Source organism: Physella acuta, unplaced genomic scaffold (assembly GCF_028476545.2).
Source record: "Physella acuta isolate Inbredline_101_S28 unplaced genomic scaffold, ASM2847654v3 ptg000873l, whole genome shotgun sequence".
Lineage (NCBI taxonomy): Eukaryota > Metazoa > Mollusca > Gastropoda > Physidae > Physella > Physella acuta.
The window spans coordinates 260958-277500 of record NW_026732390.1 but is presented as its reverse complement, the minus strand read 5'-3'; the positions used below and the strand labels follow the sequence as shown (position 1 = coordinate 277500).

Here is a 16543-nt window from a genome sequence, read left to right as displayed (position 1 = left end):
AACAAAGATCATAAGAAAATAACTTACCTAGAGTATCATTTAAAATGCAAACAAACATTTCCTGAAACTCATATTTCTTATATGTATTTGTTTTCAATTTTAAAATATTTATCGTGGAAAAAAAGGTGAATTCACGAATATAAATCTGTTTCGAATTATTTAATTTAATTCTATACTAATTTTTCACCCACAGAACCTCTATAAAATGAAGCGTTCAGTGTTAAAGTGGTGGTTCTCGCATGGGGTTATACATCTTGTATAAATTGTTATTATAAGGTTCTTCTAACAATGGCTATAAAACAAGGGTCGTTGTCAAATTGGTTAGAAAGTTTCATTTTTTTTTAAAAGGTATAGAGATGGTTTTTCTCTCTTATATGATATAGAGGTGGTTTTACTTCCGTACACATTATGGGTTTCTTATTGTATAGGATGTAGAGGTGGATTTGATCTAGAAAAGGACGTAGAAGTTGGTTTGTTTTCGCATAGTGTAGAGGTGGGTTTATTATCTATAAAAAGAATAAAAAGGTTAAGTTTTGGTATAAAATGTAGAAGTGCTGTTGTTCTCTTTAATATTGTAGTTGTGGGTTTCCTCGCGAATATGTAAGATATATGGTTTGTTTTCGAATACGACATAAGAGGTAGGTTTTACCGTCGTATTAAATATTATGATATAGACTGTAGAGGTGGGTTTTTCCTCTAAAAAAAAATTTAGTTGTGTGTTTTCTCGTATTGGATGTAGAGTTGGTTTCTTCTCGTGTATAATGTATTTAGGGTTGAAATGTTACATAATATAATGTAGAAACGGTTTTCTTTTCATAAAGGATGTTAAGGTGGTATTCTTCCCAGTATAATTTTGAACTATAACCCTTCTATATTATGGGGGTGGAGCTCTCCTATTTTGGGGGGGGGGGTGGTTTAGTCTGTGCCCACAATACCCTCCCCCCACCCTGATGTCGTCATAGAAATAATTACCTTTTCCTGGCGTGATGAAGTTCAGAAGGTAATTAGTGTTTTAAATGGAAAGAGTACATCCGCCCTAGAGAATTTAGTCTGTGATCTTGTAATTGTAGAATTAGCGGAAAGATAATTGTGTCTGATGACGTGAATGAAGACTATAAAATCAGAAGTTTTCTGTTGAGTGGAGCACACAGACTTGGTGGTTGAACGTCTCTCCAGGAACTGACGTAGACAAGTATACACACCTTCGTCTGGTTTCTCTCTCCGATAGGTTTCTTGTTAGTTAGAACAACTTTTTATGAGGTTTTATTGCTGACGTAGACAAATATACACACCTTCGTCTGGTTTCTCTCTCGGTTAGGTTTCTTAGTCGTTAGAAAAAAAAACTTTTCTAGGCAAGTATAGAAATATCCGTCTAATTTCTCTCTCCGTTAGATTTTTTTGTTAGCATTGGTAGTTAGAAAAAAAATTCTAGGCAAGTATAGAAATATCCGTCTAATTTCTTTCTCCGTTAGATTTTTTTGTTAGCATTGGTAGTTAGAAAAAAAATTCTAGGCAAGTATAGAAATCTTTGTCTAGTTCCTCTCTGTGTTAGGTTCCTTGGTCATTAGAAAAAACTTTTCTAGGCAAGTATACAAACCTTAGTCTAGTTTCTTTCTCCGTTAGATTTCTTGGTAGTTAGAACAAATTTACACGAGGTTTTATAACTGACGTAGGCAAGTATACAAACCTTAGTCTAGTATCTATCTGCTAGGTTTCTTGGTCATTAGAAAAAAACTTTTCTAGGCAAATATAGAAATCTGCGTCTAGTGTCTATCTGTTAGGTTTCTTGGTCATTAGAAAAAAACTTTTCAAGCCAAGTATAGAAATCTGCGTCTAGTATCTATCTGTTAAGTTTCTTGGTCATTAGAAAAAAAACTTTTCTAGGCTAGTATAGATATCGGCGTCTAGTATCTCTCTAACAAACACTAAACGTTACACGAGTTTAGATCTTTTTCTTGTAGGTTCATTTTCAAGACTGACATAATTATGCATGCCTATCATTTTTAGACGGACCGAATAAGTGACTTATTAATCATGGCCGAACAATCTGAATAGCGAAGACACTTATTTTCTTTACAACTTTACATGATACATTTATAATAAGGAAAATGAATGAATTTCATGTTTTAAATTCATGTATTGATTTAAATTTTCATTTGTTTAGGTCTTAAAATTTAATAATTTTTTTCCGATGGTGATAAAGTTTAGAATTTCAACAACGGTAAAAGAAATATTTCCCTTCTTGGCGACAAAAAATATGAGATTAAGTTAAATAGAATATGCCAGATTATATTAATCGAAGCAATTATTAATGTTTGTTTAGGAGTTTGAAAATGACAAGCAAGACTTCCATTCTTCTAACACTTGGTGTTGCTGTTGTTTTCTTTTGTGCAGTGTCACATACGGTAAAATATTTGCTTTTGTATTTTCTTTTATTTTGAAATTACCTAATGTAGCTTTAGGGGCGGAGTGATCTATCGGTAGAGAGCTGGACTGCTAACCCGAAAGTCTCGTGTTCGAATCCGGGTTCTAGTCAGTCAGTAGACCGTCCCTGAATCCACCCAACTCTGATGGGTACCTAACACATGTTAGGGAAAGTAAAGGCGGCTGGGCATAGTGCTGACCACACTATCCCTTCATATGCCGAGGTCACAGAAACAAGTGAACTCTACCTAACTTTACCCATAGACCATCAGGTTTGAAAGGGAAACTTTTTACTCAGCTTTGTCATCGATTGGTCGAGTAAAAGAGCGTTTGGATTCTAGCCAGACGGTGTGGAGTTTGGATCTTGGTTCGGACTTGTGACTAGCTCACCACTGAGTCCACCCAGCTCGGATGGGTACCTAACTAATGTTGGGGAAGTAATGGCGGCTGGGCATAATGCTGACCACACCGTCCCTTTATATGCCGAGGTCAAGAAATAAATGAACTCTACTGCATCTGCTCAATGGAATCCCAAAAAGAATCTTTACTTTACTTTTACTAAAGTAGATTTAATCAAATTTTATTATAACTAATTAATAATTTGTTAACATCTTCTATTCGTAACTTTAATTCATAATGCGTTATTAAATTGTATTCATAAATTATAATTCTTTACCAGATCGTTCTTATTACTCATAACATTAATTAATAAAACCTAATAAATTTGTATTTAAAACGTCGTTTGTTAACCGTAAACCAGTTTGTTATGATTTATAAAAAAATATATATTTTAACATAATGTATAAATCAACATTCGCGGATTTATTTATTCTTTTAAAATGTATTGTCTATTTCTAAAACATGCATATGTAAACTCAATACGATAACTTTAATGTAACTACTTTTTTAACAGGTACCTGTAGGCACAGAAGATTCTCAAGCTCTTCTTTCACAGGTAATTATTTTTTCTGATTTTTTTTTTCGTTCATTACCTATTTCCACACATTTTCAGATTTATTCTTACCTATTTTTTTTATTTATCCCTATTTGTTTTTAGATCTCATTATTTTTAATTTATTTTTTTTGCTGTAGCTAAAAAAATAGATCTGTATTAATGGGCCTATTTAATATTATGGGTTTTAATAATTTGTGTATGATTTCACGTGTAATATAGAAGACGATATGTAAATATATTTAAAAATGTTTTTATCTATTTCCTTAAGTCGCAGATTTGACTGATTGTGTAGATTCAGTAGATTCAGCAAGCCTTACATAGTCATACATATTTGTATTTTTTTTCACCTATAATTTAGAAGACGATATGTAAATATATTTATGAATATTTTAATTTATTTTGTTTAGGCTTCTGATTCGCTTAGTTTTGTAGATTCAGTAAGCTTTATTTTTATTTACATAGTGATACAGAGCTTGTATGTATTTTTATGATTAATGTTGTAGGGGCGCGAACACTTATTATCTAATATATAAAGCTCAATTCTGTATGTAAAAATAAGTTTGTTTGTTTGTCGTTGACATACTTCGATGGATTTAAGTGTTAGACTATTATCGTGCTCATAGTTTAAATTTATGAGTTAAAAAATTACTATTGAAAGTGTTGGGAAATAATTTTAATTTTCAAACTGATAGTAATAATTGTCGGCATATTCATTAAACACAATTTAAAAAAATAACAGAAATTCTAATTATTTCTGAAAATTATTTATATTTAGTCCTTTAGCACTTGCTTCCCTTTGATAAATTAGGAAAACACAATTACTTCCCTTTATAAAACATTGCATTAGTGGAACAGAATTTACTTTTTATTACTTTGTTTTGGTGTTGGGAAAAAAAAATAATTACAAAATTAGCGGGGATTGATCAAGTGCAAATGTTGCAGGTATTTTACGAATAAGCTTGGAGTATTATAATTGTTCATTTGGTTTGGTTTGGCACCTACGTTCGTTTAAGTGAGTGCAAAAAGACTATGAATAAGTTGGGGTACTGTAGTCGATCATTAAGCTGAAACAGGCGATTCTGCCCCGGGCTAGACTGTGAGCACTTTGCGTTTATGTTCGCGTTAGTGTTTTCTTTGTGTTTAGGTTGGGTTTGCGTTAGTGGTTGCGTTTTGATTTGGTTCGTTTTTGTTCTTTCTTTTTTCGTTTTCATTTGTGTTTTTTTCTTTGGGTTTGTGTTTGTATTTGTGTTTGTGGTTGGTTTTGCGTTTGGATTTGGTTTGTTTTCGTTTGCTTTTTCGTTTGTGTTTTTTTTCTTTGGGTTTGTGTTTGTGGTTGGTTTTGCGTTTGGATTTGGTTTGTTTTTGTTTGCTTTTTCGTTTGTTTTTTTCTTTGTGTTCGTATTGGTATTTGTGGTTGTGGTTGGGTTTGCTGTTGGGTTTTTGTTTTCGTTTGCTTTTTTGTTTGTTTTTTCTTTGTGTTTGTATTGGTGTTTGTGATTGTGGTTGGGTTTGTTGTTAGGTTTTTGTTTCGTTTGTATTTGTAATTGTGTTAGCGTTATGTTTGCGTTTTGTTGTTTTGGTTGGTTGTGGTTTGGGTGGGCAATGCCGGGTTTATGATGATTACTAAACACACAGGTAACGGTCTTTAACAGAAAGGTTTTTCACAGAAGCCAGAGCAGGGCCTGGCCGGGACGGCTAGTTCTATATAAATTACATATTTTTTAAATAAATTCAGGGGTCGGCGTGGTGGAGTCCAAAATCAAACAACTGCTGCCTTGTAGTTTGTTCTTGGTTGGACAAAGGCTATGGAAACAAATCCAAAAAGAAAAGCAGGCTGAAATCGGAGTCAATGGCCTCAATGGCGCATAACCAGTTGACCCGTAATCCTTAATTGTGACGGAAGCATGGTCGAGTCGGCAAAAGCTCATGGTTGATAAATTCGAAAAAAGTCTCGAGTTCAAACCCACTGGCAGATAAATCTCGATCCATCCCAACACTAAAAATTAAGAACAAAGAAGAAGAAGAAATAATTTCTATTTTGTGGGTTGGGGGTGAATGTGCTCGAAAATATTGCAGGAAAGAAACTCTTGTTGCATTATAAAATAGTTGCTATATTAAAATTTAAAACCGCTTCGTGACTGCATTAATTATTTATAATTACATTGAACAACGCCAACAACAAAAAATTGCAATTTTAATTGAAAGAAACTCTTGTTGCATTATAAAATAGTTGCTATATTAAAATTTAAAACCGCTTCGTGACTGCATTAATTATTTATAATTACATTGAACAACGCCAACAACAAAAAATTGCAATTTTAATTGAAATAAAAATGTAACGACTTTTGATACTAAAATCTAAATCAATATAATTTTTTTTCTTCAAACCTTCAAAACATCTGTTTACGAAATAAACGTTAATCACATATTATAACCTTTTAAAAAAGGTAATGTTTAACTAACAATAAAAAGGAGAAAATAAAATACTTAAAAAAAACTTTTTAAAAAACCACGTTTTTCTTGTGGACTAAAAAGTAGAAAATAACTATTTACATACATTTGATGACAAAAAACGTGGGTACGTTCACCATCAAATTTCCCGACCCATCTGCCCGACCCACGTTTTTTGTCATCAAATGTATGTAAATAGTTATTTTCTACTTTTTAGTCCACAAGAAAAACGTGGTTTTTTAAAAAGTTTTTTTTAAGTATTTTATTTTCTCCTTTTTAGTCCGTTGCTACACATGAAAAACGTGGTTTTTAAAAAAAGTTTTTTATATAGTTTATTTTCTACTTTATCCAATGACTTGATTAAGTATGACTTGACTAAGTGTTTATAAATACACGGACTAAAAATCTTGAGCGACCAGGATTCGAACCTGGGTTGTCGCGTCCACAACGCGAAGTACTAACCACTATACGATCACGGCCAGCGCGCTCACATCGATTGGGGCCGAAGTAACTGTGTCAATAGGCCTTCAGTCTTGTCGGTATCTTTAGAAATCATGTCCTCAATTTTATGGTCCTTAGGGCGTAACTAAATTAAGCTAATTACGGTCTCTAATTGCTAGTTTTTATGATTGCATCTGAAATTGTTAGGCGAAAGTAGCCTGCATGCCAAATTTCAGATCTATAGAGCAATCAGAAGTGGGCTAATTTTCGATGTCAATTTTAACAACAAACACATCCACAAACGCGAAGCTGAGTTAATAAAAACGTGTTAAAATAGTTAACAAAAGTCATAACAGAATTTATAATGATTTAACGCCGCATTGAGTCTATTAGCCATTTTGAACCTTCTTTAGTATTTTCATGTAGAACGTTAATCAGCAGAGGACTATGCAAATAACACCACTGATCAAAATTTTAGTTAGTTTAAAAAATCTCATCTCTACATTCACGTGCAACTTTTTTTTATCTTCTAACAAAAAAAATATATAAATCTACAACCTAAATAAAATCATATAACTCACCCATTAGTTGTTTTGAAATTAATTAATTAATTGTTTTAATTTTAACCAGAAGAGCAATGAGTCATTATCCTCATCAGTGGAAGATAATTCTGGAGACAGCAATGAAACATCTGAAGAGGAGGTAATGTTTAAATAACAGATCGCCACCTAGTATTCGCTTTCCTTTATTTATTTTATAAAACTACATATCGAAAACTATTGTTAAGTTTAAAACTGTTTTGTAAACAAGATGAATCGTGTATTTAACTGGTTATGTAAACAATTTAGTCATACGTCCAAGAAAATAAATGGGAAATATTCCTGTAGTATCCAGTCTCCATATGCTTGTAAAATTAATCGTAGTAGTATTAAATTGTTTCTTTCTTTACTTCATATTAAATATTTTGTTGACTGTATTTTTTTTATTCCGTATTGGCAAAAGAGTAAAGATGACGTAGAAAGTAAAATAGTGAAGGTAAGCTAATATACTTAGCATGTATATAGGTTAGAAACACATTATGAGAGACAATTACTCCTAGGGTTACTTGATCATTTTATATATTTCTAGTTTCATTTCAGTAGTTAGGTGGTTGGGATTTTTTTTTCTGTTGGGGTGGGGGGTGCTGATTTTTAAAGTATGACGATGTAAAAATCAGTTTAGGACGAAAGTGAACTCTTCTAAATAAGTGTTTCGTTAATATTGACGCAGCGATATTTCCAGACATTTTTCTCTCGGGAAGAGTGTGAGTGGTGAGGGGGGGGGGGGGCTCTTACAATTTCCGCCAGGCACTTTAAACTTCCGTGGGGTGGGAGTGGCGTACCTTGGTTAAATTATATATGATCAATATAATTATTAAAAATTTCAATCCAGATGGGGTGGGGGGGGGGGGGGGGGGAGAGGAAAGGGTGGAGAGATGCTTGAAAGAAAAACTGTATGGATGACCCAGTTATATATAACATTATTTTCTATCTCTATTCAGCGTGATGCCGACAAGGTTGGGACCGAAAAGGTAAAAATGTGATAATAATTTTTTTTTTTGTTTCAATTCTATGTTTATGTGTGTAACTTTCGAAAATCTTTATTTTGTGACAGATTATTCTTTACAAACTTTATCGTATACTTAAGGATATGTGCTTGTTTGTAGTTAATAACATTTCGCCTTTAGTATGAAGATATTTTGCTTAATTTTTTTTTAAAGGCAAAGAATGAAACAAACACGGAAAAGAAGGCCAAGCGTCAAGGTGGTGGCAAGAATAAGGACAACAGTAGCGAGGAGAGTAAGGAAAAGGGGAAGGGGAAGGGTAACAAGAAAGGTAAAGATGGAGGCAAAGGAAAGGGTAAAGGTCAAGGCGACGGAAACGGAAACGGCAAGGGTGAAGAAAAGAGCAAAGGAAAAAGTCAAGGACATAAAAACGGCAAGGGGCATGGTAAAAAGGCGGAGAACAACGAAGGAAATAAGGTAGAAGTAGATAAAAGTTAATTGTATTTCTGTATGAACATAATCAGATCAGTACGTACTTAGTCATCCTTAATCCTTTCGGAGTTTAGGACCTCAACCAATATATTATACTATGTCCGATATCTCGAGGGTATAAATGTATCCGTGCTGTCTCAAATATTTTAATACTATTAATGTAAATTTTTCATTTTGTTGCAGCTAGTATATTTAGATTAATGTAGACAGTGATTCTTTTAGACACTTTTTATCCTGGAATCGGGGTGGGGGGATCTTGAAAGTTTCTGGAGCGGACTTAAATTTCCGGTTACGGGGGGGGGGGGGGGGGACGACCGTTCAAATGATATATTTGCGTATAAATTCTATTTTGTTCGGGGGATGGGAGTGGCTATAGAATTGCCAGAACGAAACTCTGACTATAATAATGCTTAAACTTTACTGCATTTAAAAAGATGTAAAATATTTCCAATGCATCATTTTTGTAAAGATATAAAATACATTTTTTCAACATTTCGAGAATTCAGCCAACGCGGAATATATTGATGCTTAAACTTTACTGCATTTAAAATGATGTAAAATATTTCCAATGCATCATTTTTCTAAAGATATAAAATACATTTTTTCAACATTTCGAGAATTCAGCCAACGCTGAATATAATGATGCTTAAACTTTACTGCATTTAAAAAGATGTAAAATATTTCCCATGCATCATTTTTCTATAGATTTAAAATACATTTTTTCAACATTTCAAGAATTCAACCAACGCTAAAAACTGCAAAGGAAAAGAATGCAAGCAAAACGGTAAAGGTCAAGGAAAGGGAGAAGAAAAGAGCAAGGGTAAAAGCAAAGGTCAGGAGAAAGGAAAGGGTAACGCTAAAGGGAACGACAACCACAAAGGAAAAGACAAGGTCAAATATTTAATACATTATTTAGTATTATCAGTTAAGGACTGGACGTTTTTTAGATGTTGTATTTTTTTTAAAAACTTCATAAAAGAGTAATTCATTTAGTATTTTTTTCATTAATATCATATTTTTATTGATTAATCATTAAAAAGAAAACAAAAGTATTAAAGTTAGGAATTAAATAGAAAAATCTTTATCAAATTTGCAATGTATATTAATCGTAAGTCTCTATATAATTCAGTTTTTAATTTCAAGTTTTCAAAACGTTTGTTTGTTTGTTCAATTGTAAGTGCGGAACCTGAATATGGACTCTAAAATGACATTATTCTTCGTTTTTTCTGTCTGTTTGCATGATTTGTGTATTTTTTAAACATAGTTTTAAAGTTCACAAATAATGACTAAGTTTTAGCAGCTTTATAATTTTAGTAGTCATATTTTTGGTTTATTCCATTTTTTAATAGCGCGATGCTGAAAAAGTAGTCAAAGAGAATGAAAAGGTAAAATACAAATTTTAAGACATTACATTAATGATTTTGATTGGGTGTTTTGATAACTTCTTATAATTAATAGATCCCAAAATTAAACAATATTTACATATTTGTTTTGTAAAGGTAAATAGTTTTACAAAATTGAAATAAGTTACACATTGATACCGTTTGTAAAGTTAAATACTTTGTTTATCCTAACAGCCCAAGAATGAAACCAACTCTAAAAACTGCACAGGGAAAGAGTGCAAAGAAAACGGCAAAGGCCACGGTAAAGGTAATGGTAAAGGAGAGGGCAAAGACAAAGGAAATGGTAAAGGTCAAGGTAACGGAAATGGACACAGTAAGGGAGAAGAAAAAAGTAAAGGTAAAAGTCAAGGACAAGAAAACGGCAAAGGTAACAATAAAAATAAAGATGGAGGCAAAGGAAATGGCAAAGGTCAAGGTAACGGAAACGGACACAGTAAGGGAGAAGAAAATAGCAAAGGAAAAAGTAAAGGAAACGAGAACGGCAAGGGAAAGGATAAAAAAGAGGACGACAACAAAGGAATAGAGAAGGTGATTATTATCAGCATTCATCTATTAAAAGTGTAGATAGTTTTGGTATTTATAACAATGTGAACGTATACAACCTGGTATAATGTCAATATTTACCAAGACAACACAATTAGCTTGACATCTTCTACTAACTTTACCCTTGCCTAGAGTTCCACACTCGTAGACCAAAGTACCCACTCCCTAAAACACCGCCATCTTGGAGTACACCACCCCTAGTCAATACACAATCCGACTCTAATGTACGCGACGAATGACAGAACTCTTTAAAAATAGGAAGTCAAATTGGTGAAACACAGGCACAACAAACACAATACACCACTTAAACACATAACACCATCAAAAGAACAACACAATTAAACACAAAACAAAATACTCAACGAAAATAAATAAAACAAAACACAACAGAAAATAAAACAAAACATCACTATGATAAAACACAAACGGCGATAGGACAAATGATCTCTGACAAAAGTTCTCACGGACAAATCATCTCAAGACAAATGATTTTAGGACCAATAATCTCAAGCGCAAATGATAATAAATATTTGTAAATAGAATCAAGATTCTAAACAATGATTTTGATATATATATATATATATATATATATATATATATATATATATATATATATATATATATATATATATATATATATATATATATATATATATATATATATATAATCATAAAATGTACCTTTATCTAATACAGCGAGATACTGCTAATGCCCTAGAGGAGGTTGAAAATAATGATCAGGTGGGGGTTTTTTCATTAAATTATTATTTTTACTTTTTTTTGTTTATTATTTTATTATTGTTTTATTATTTTATTATTCTAAAAACTATTTCTCATAATGGGTGAAAAACGGTTTAGCACACAATTTAATTTAAACAATTAGTTAGATTTTAAAGTTTCGAGGCATGAGTGGGGAGGCTCAAGTCGCTTTTGAGAAAAGAATTTTTTTTTTTAAAAGTTCCAATGCTAGGAATGAATTCTACAAAACGAATGTTTCTTCTTTGTTTTGTTTTTTTAGATGTAATATATATTTGTGTGCTTAAATAGTTTTACTGGTATTGGGTAATGTATGTTTCATTAATTATATTTTTAAATTGTAAAAAAAATAATTATAATAAAATTAATAAAAATATTTTTTTGATCGAATAGGCCAAGAACAAAACAAACTCTAAAAATTGCAAAGGAAAAGAATGCAAGAAAAACGGTAAGGGTGAAGAAAAGAGCAAAGGTAAAAGTAAAGGACTAGAAAACGGCAAAGGTCACAAAAAAGATAAAGATGGAGGCAAAGGAAAGGGTAAAGGTGAAGGTAACGGAAACGGACAAGGCAAGGGTGAAGAGAAGAGCAAAGGTAAAAGTCAAGGACAAAAAAACGGCAAAGGTCACAATAAAGATAAAGAAGGAGGCAAAGGAAAGGGTAAAGGTCAAGGTAACGGAAACGGAAACGGACAAGGCAAGGGTGAAGAGAAGAGCAAAGGTAAAAGTCAAGGACAAAAAAACGGCAAAGGTCACAATAAAGATAAAGAAGGAGGCAAAGGAAAGGGTAAAGGTCAAGGTAACGGAAACGGACACGGCAAGGGTGAAGAGAAGAGCAAAGGTAAAAGTCAAGGTGACAAGAACGGAAAGGGGCAGGGTAAAAAGAACAGGAACAAAGATGAGAGCAACACAACTGCTGCACCAGGAGGCATTTTAACAACGTTGGCCAACTAGCTTACGGGGAGCGTCTAAGTAAGTGAATAAACGAACTGTGGGTTCAAATAGGTTAGTGCGTGAATGAACTAATACACAGAGAGCGTTCAGCTGAGTATGTAAAGGAACTAGTACTCTGCGTGTTCAACTAGATTTGTATGTGAATGAACTAATACACAGAGAGCGGTCAGCTAAGTAAGTGTGTAAAGTGACTAGTACACTGTGTGTTAAACAAGGTTTGTGTGTGTACATGAACTAGTTTGATAGAGAGTGGTCAGATAAGTAAGTGTGTAAAGGAAATTTTATACAGCATGTTTAACGAGGTTTGTGTACATGAAATATTACACAGCGTGTATTCAACTAAATTAGTGTGTAAAGAAACTAGGTACTAGAGAGCTTTCAGCCAAGTGTGTAAATGAACTAGAAAGTTTTCCCTAAGTAAGTGTGTGTAAATAAATTACTTGATAGAGAGAGATCAGCAAAGTTCTTGAGCGATTGATAATCCCTAGTACTTGATGAATGACGTGGTGTATCAACGGTGTGTCCAATGTCTGTTTCACTTGTACATTACTTTCTTGACGTCTTGAGAACAGCCTTTTTATTGAAGAATAATAAATGAAAATTTAATTTTCATTTACATTAACAATTTTTAAAATCTTTTTTGTAGATCACCTGGTCAGTCAAGAAGAAAAACAGAAATGCTGAAAATAAATTTTGTTTTTGGATTATTTGGTCTCTAAAAATTAAATAAATTTCAAATTCCCTTTAACCTTTGTTGGCTATTTTTTTTTTTTTGACGTCGGTCGAATTTTAAAAATATAAACTTGAATGCAAAAAGTTGTTGTTTGCTTAATAAATAGAAAGTAATTCGTAAAACTTAAGAAATTTTTCTTGAGATGTTACATTACTAGCGAAAAGATAAAAACAAATGGTAGCTGTAGTGAGGTTAATGCAATTAACATTACTAGCGGGAAACAATCTTGTTATTTTAATTTTTCTTTTATTAGAAAATGTCGAATCGTAATATGTGTGTATTCTAAATGTCGATACTTGGTTGAGATATTAAAATTATGGCGGTGAAAGTTTCAAGTGATGAAGCAAAATAAGTCAACATTGGGTTTTTTTTGGGGCTTTAAGGGGGTCTGCGTGGTCGAGTCGGTAAAGCTATGGAAGCAAATCCAAAAAGAAAAGCAGGCTGAAATCGGAGTCAATGGCCTCAATGGCGCATAACCGGTTGACACGTATCCTTAATTGTGATGGAAGCATGGTCGAGTCGGCAAAAGCTCATGGTTGATAAAATTCGAAAAAGTCTCGAGTTCAAACCCTCTGGCAGATAAGGCTCGATCCCTCCCAACACTAAAAATTAAGAATGAAGAAGAAGAAGCAGAAGCAGAAGTCAGGCTTTAAAACATGGGTTTTGTGAAGTTCTGGTGGCTTTTGTCTTGAACCCCCTACCCATAGGAGCCATACGTGTGTCACAGATATATCTTCCCCCCCCCCAATCCAATTTGAATCATTATATGCCTGCTATACAAACATTAGTAATCAGCATATGTTTCAACTCGTATACAAATCTTTAATAGAAAAAATGCTGTCCGAATTTAAGCCGTTACTTAGCAACCACACAGGAATAAGGTCACATACAATACACTAATTTTTAAAGGTATTATGGTGTCTAAGAATTATAAAATAAATCGTGTGGACGTCTATTGATAATTGATGTGTTGAATCATACAAAAAGGTAATTTTGTATTCACAAAACAAAATTTTAAAATAAATGATTTTAAAACATTGTTTAAAGTAAAAATCTAAACCGATTTTCTAAAATATGCCTTGTTTTCCCCAACCCACCCCACCTCACTCCACTCATCACCGCCGATGAGGACAGTTAGTATCTTAGCAAGACGGTAACCAGGCAAGCGTAATGTATACATAGATACTTAGTATATTTGTAGGTTAAGTTTAAGATGCTGGCACCCGCTGATATACCTATAAGGTATTATAATGTCACAGGCTACCAGATGTCACAGGCTACCAGATGTCACAGGCTACCAGATGTCACAGTCTACCAGATGCCACAGGCTACCAGATGTCACAGGCTACCACATGTCACAGGCTACCAGATGTCACAGGCTACCAGATGTCACCGTCTACCAGATGCCACAGGCTACCAGATGTCACAGGCTACCACATGTCACAGGCTACCAGATGTCACAGGCTACCAGATGTCACAGGCTACCACATGTCACAGGCTACCAGATGTCACAGACTACCAGTTGACACAGATAACCAGATGTCACAGGCTACCAGATGTCACAGACTACCAGTTGACACAGATAACCAGATGTCACAGGCTCATTGATGTCACAGGCTACCAGATGTCACAGGCTACCAGATGTCACAGGCTACCAGATGTCACAAACTACCAGTTGACACAGATAACCAGATGTCACAGGCTACATATGTCACAGGCTACCAGATGTCTTAGACTACCAGATGTCACAGGATACCAGATGTCATAGGCCCCAGATGTCACAGGCTACCAGATGTCACAGGCTACCAGATGTCACAGGCTCATTGATGTCACAGGCTACCAGATGTCACAGGCTACCAGATGTCACAGGCTACCAGATGTCACAGGCTACCAGATGTCACAGACTACCAGTTGACACAGATAACCAGATGTCACAGGCTACATATGCCACATGCTACCAGATGTCTTAGACTACCAGATGTCACAGGATACCAGATGTCATAGTTTGACTCGGTGCTAGGAGAGGGTGGGAGGTGCAGTCTCTAAGATCGTCCACCCTAGTGCGGCACCATACGGAAAAGAGAAACATGAATTGATTTTGTGCCACTTAGACTTAAAAAAATAGACTGCTACTTGACTTTATACGGATTCGACATTTTTCTACATCAGTTGTGTGACATACAAATTCTAATCGATTGTGCAAAAATCTAACTGAGATGAGGGTGGGGGGGGGGGGGGAGGGCGTCGACTAATTGACAGTTTGCCACGGGCGCTGAATGGTGCTTATGATGACTTCTACCACAATGACTTCATGTGACTTCAAATCAGTCATGCTCTACTCTGCTTCACCGCTGAGTCTAAAGTCCAGTCCTTTAACAAACATCTAATTAAAATAATTGCAAGCTTAAAGGGCTGCTGTACAAGCCACAATTATCCCTCAGTTAATTTATGCGTGTAATGGCGTCTTTAAACATCCGAGAGGCGGTTCTAATAGGTGTAGATTGTAGATTCAGGGGTCTCCAAACTACGACCCGAGGGCCGTTTGCGGCCCGCGAAGTCCTCTCATCCGGCCCGCGGAGATCTTTTTGTCCAAGGAACAATCGTTTGTTGGCGATGGCTGAGGAACTTTGCCCAGAGAAAACAAAGACATGCCTGGAAGAAACTGGCCCCCGAAATGATATTTGATAGTTAATGCGGCCCTCGGTCTGAAAAGTTTGGAGACCCCTGTTGTAGATGAACGCGAGGGTTTTATTTTCCGAAGTGTCTACTCGGAAAAAGGGTTAGGTTAGGGTTAGGTATAGGGATAGGGTTCTGCGGTTTGTTTGTAAACACACGCATGCGCAGTACCATCGAAAACATCGCCGCGAATGAAGGCGGTAGTTTCTCTCCATTGCGCATGCGTATCTTTTTCCGGCTAGAATCGACCTTGACTATATTCACAAACTGTCGAGTGTCATTAATAAGGGCATTGTCGTTGAATTTGAAAATGTAAAGAAGCAAGCAGAAATAAAGTTTCTATACAGTGGCGTAGCGAGGTCGGGTGTCACCCGGTGCCGCACTTAATGGTGTTACCCACCCCCTTGAGGCGTAGCGACCCTCTTTCAATTTTCGATTTGCACCTCCCCCTCAAACTTTCGATTTGCACCCCCCCCCCGTCAAACTTTCGATTTGCACCCACCCCCCTCCCCCTCAAACTTCTTAAAAAACTATTTAACACTCGAATTAATCACTCAATTAAGCGGAATAATCATTTTTCTCTATATATTTTGCTATTTTTTGCCTAGGTGTCACCCCCCTAAATGGTGTCACCCGGTGCGGTCCGCACCCCCCCTTCTAGCTACGCCTCTGCTTCTATATAATAGTTTTATTTGTATGTATGTCTATCGTTTTTTTTTTAATAACGCTCGTACTGTCCTTAAAAACAAGAGGAAAATATCAAATCAGTTAAAAGGTAATTTAAAAAGTTGTAGCCGGAAATTTACATAAAACAATGACATCGTAGATAATAAAGTACACAAAAATAACCGCTTATTAAAACAGACAAAAAAAAAATGAAGTTTAAAGGAGGGAAAAGATACACAAAGAGAATGACGTCATTCATAATGAGGTAAAAACTGTCCCATCTAATTTATTTTATCTTACATTAAAAGTGCATGAATACATTTTCAAAGTAGGGTGAGGATTTTGATTTAATCTTAGGCTTAGAATTAAGATTAGGATTGGGGTCACCCATTTATGAAGTCTAAAAAAAAAAATTGAATTTTAGAATCCCCTCCCTCTCGATCCTCTTTAAAAATGGATGACCCTCTTTATATATTATGATTAGGATTAAGATTATGTTTAACTTAAGA

At 34.6% G+C, this 16543-nt stretch overlaps 2 protein-coding genes across 2 annotated transcripts; both read left to right on the top strand.

Annotated features, from left to right (window-relative positions):
- Positions 1 to 1146: 1146 nt before the first annotated feature.
- Positions 1147 to 12707, top strand: LOC131952438 (protein qua-1). Its single transcript, XM_059315080.1, has 13 exons — positions 1147 to 1192; positions 2324 to 2405; positions 3338 to 3379; positions 6902 to 6973; positions 7274 to 7306; positions 7812 to 7841; positions 8031 to 8291; positions 9042 to 9197; positions 9656 to 9691; positions 9884 to 10237; positions 10949 to 10993; positions 11402 to 11977; positions 12606 to 12707. The coding sequence occupies exons 2-12, from the start codon at positions 2334 to 2336 to the stop codon at positions 11957 to 11959; spliced, it is 1659 nt and encodes a 552-aa protein (XP_059171063.1). The 5' UTR covers positions 1147 to 1192; positions 2324 to 2333; the 3' UTR covers positions 11960 to 11977; positions 12606 to 12707.
- Positions 12708 to 13905: 1198 nt separating this feature from the next.
- On the top strand, positions 13906 to 14460 carry LOC131952425 (uncharacterized). Its single transcript, XM_059315060.1, has one exon. It carries the CDS (start codon positions 13906 to 13908, stop codon positions 14458 to 14460), a length of 555 nt encoding a protein of 184 aa, XP_059171043.1.
- Positions 14461 to 16543: the final 2083 nt, after the last annotated feature.

Bases quoted from the DNA above. Each gene is read 5' to 3' on its own strand.
- LOC131952438 (XM_059315080.1), top strand. From the start codon at position 2,334: ATGACAAGCAAGACTTCCATTCTTCTAACACTTGGTGTTGCTGTTGTT. The intron at 2,406-3,337 runs GTAAAATATTTG...CTTTTTTAACAG, and splicing joins TTTGTGCAGTGTCACATACG to GTACCTGTAGGCACAGAAGA. The intron at 3,380-6,901 runs GTAATTATTTTT...AATTTTAACCAG, and splicing joins CTCAAGCTCTTCTTTCACAG to AAGAGCAATGAGTCATTATC.
- LOC131952425 (XM_059315060.1), top strand. From the start codon at position 13,906: ATGCTGGCACCCGCTGATATACCTATAAGGTATTATAATGTCACAGGC.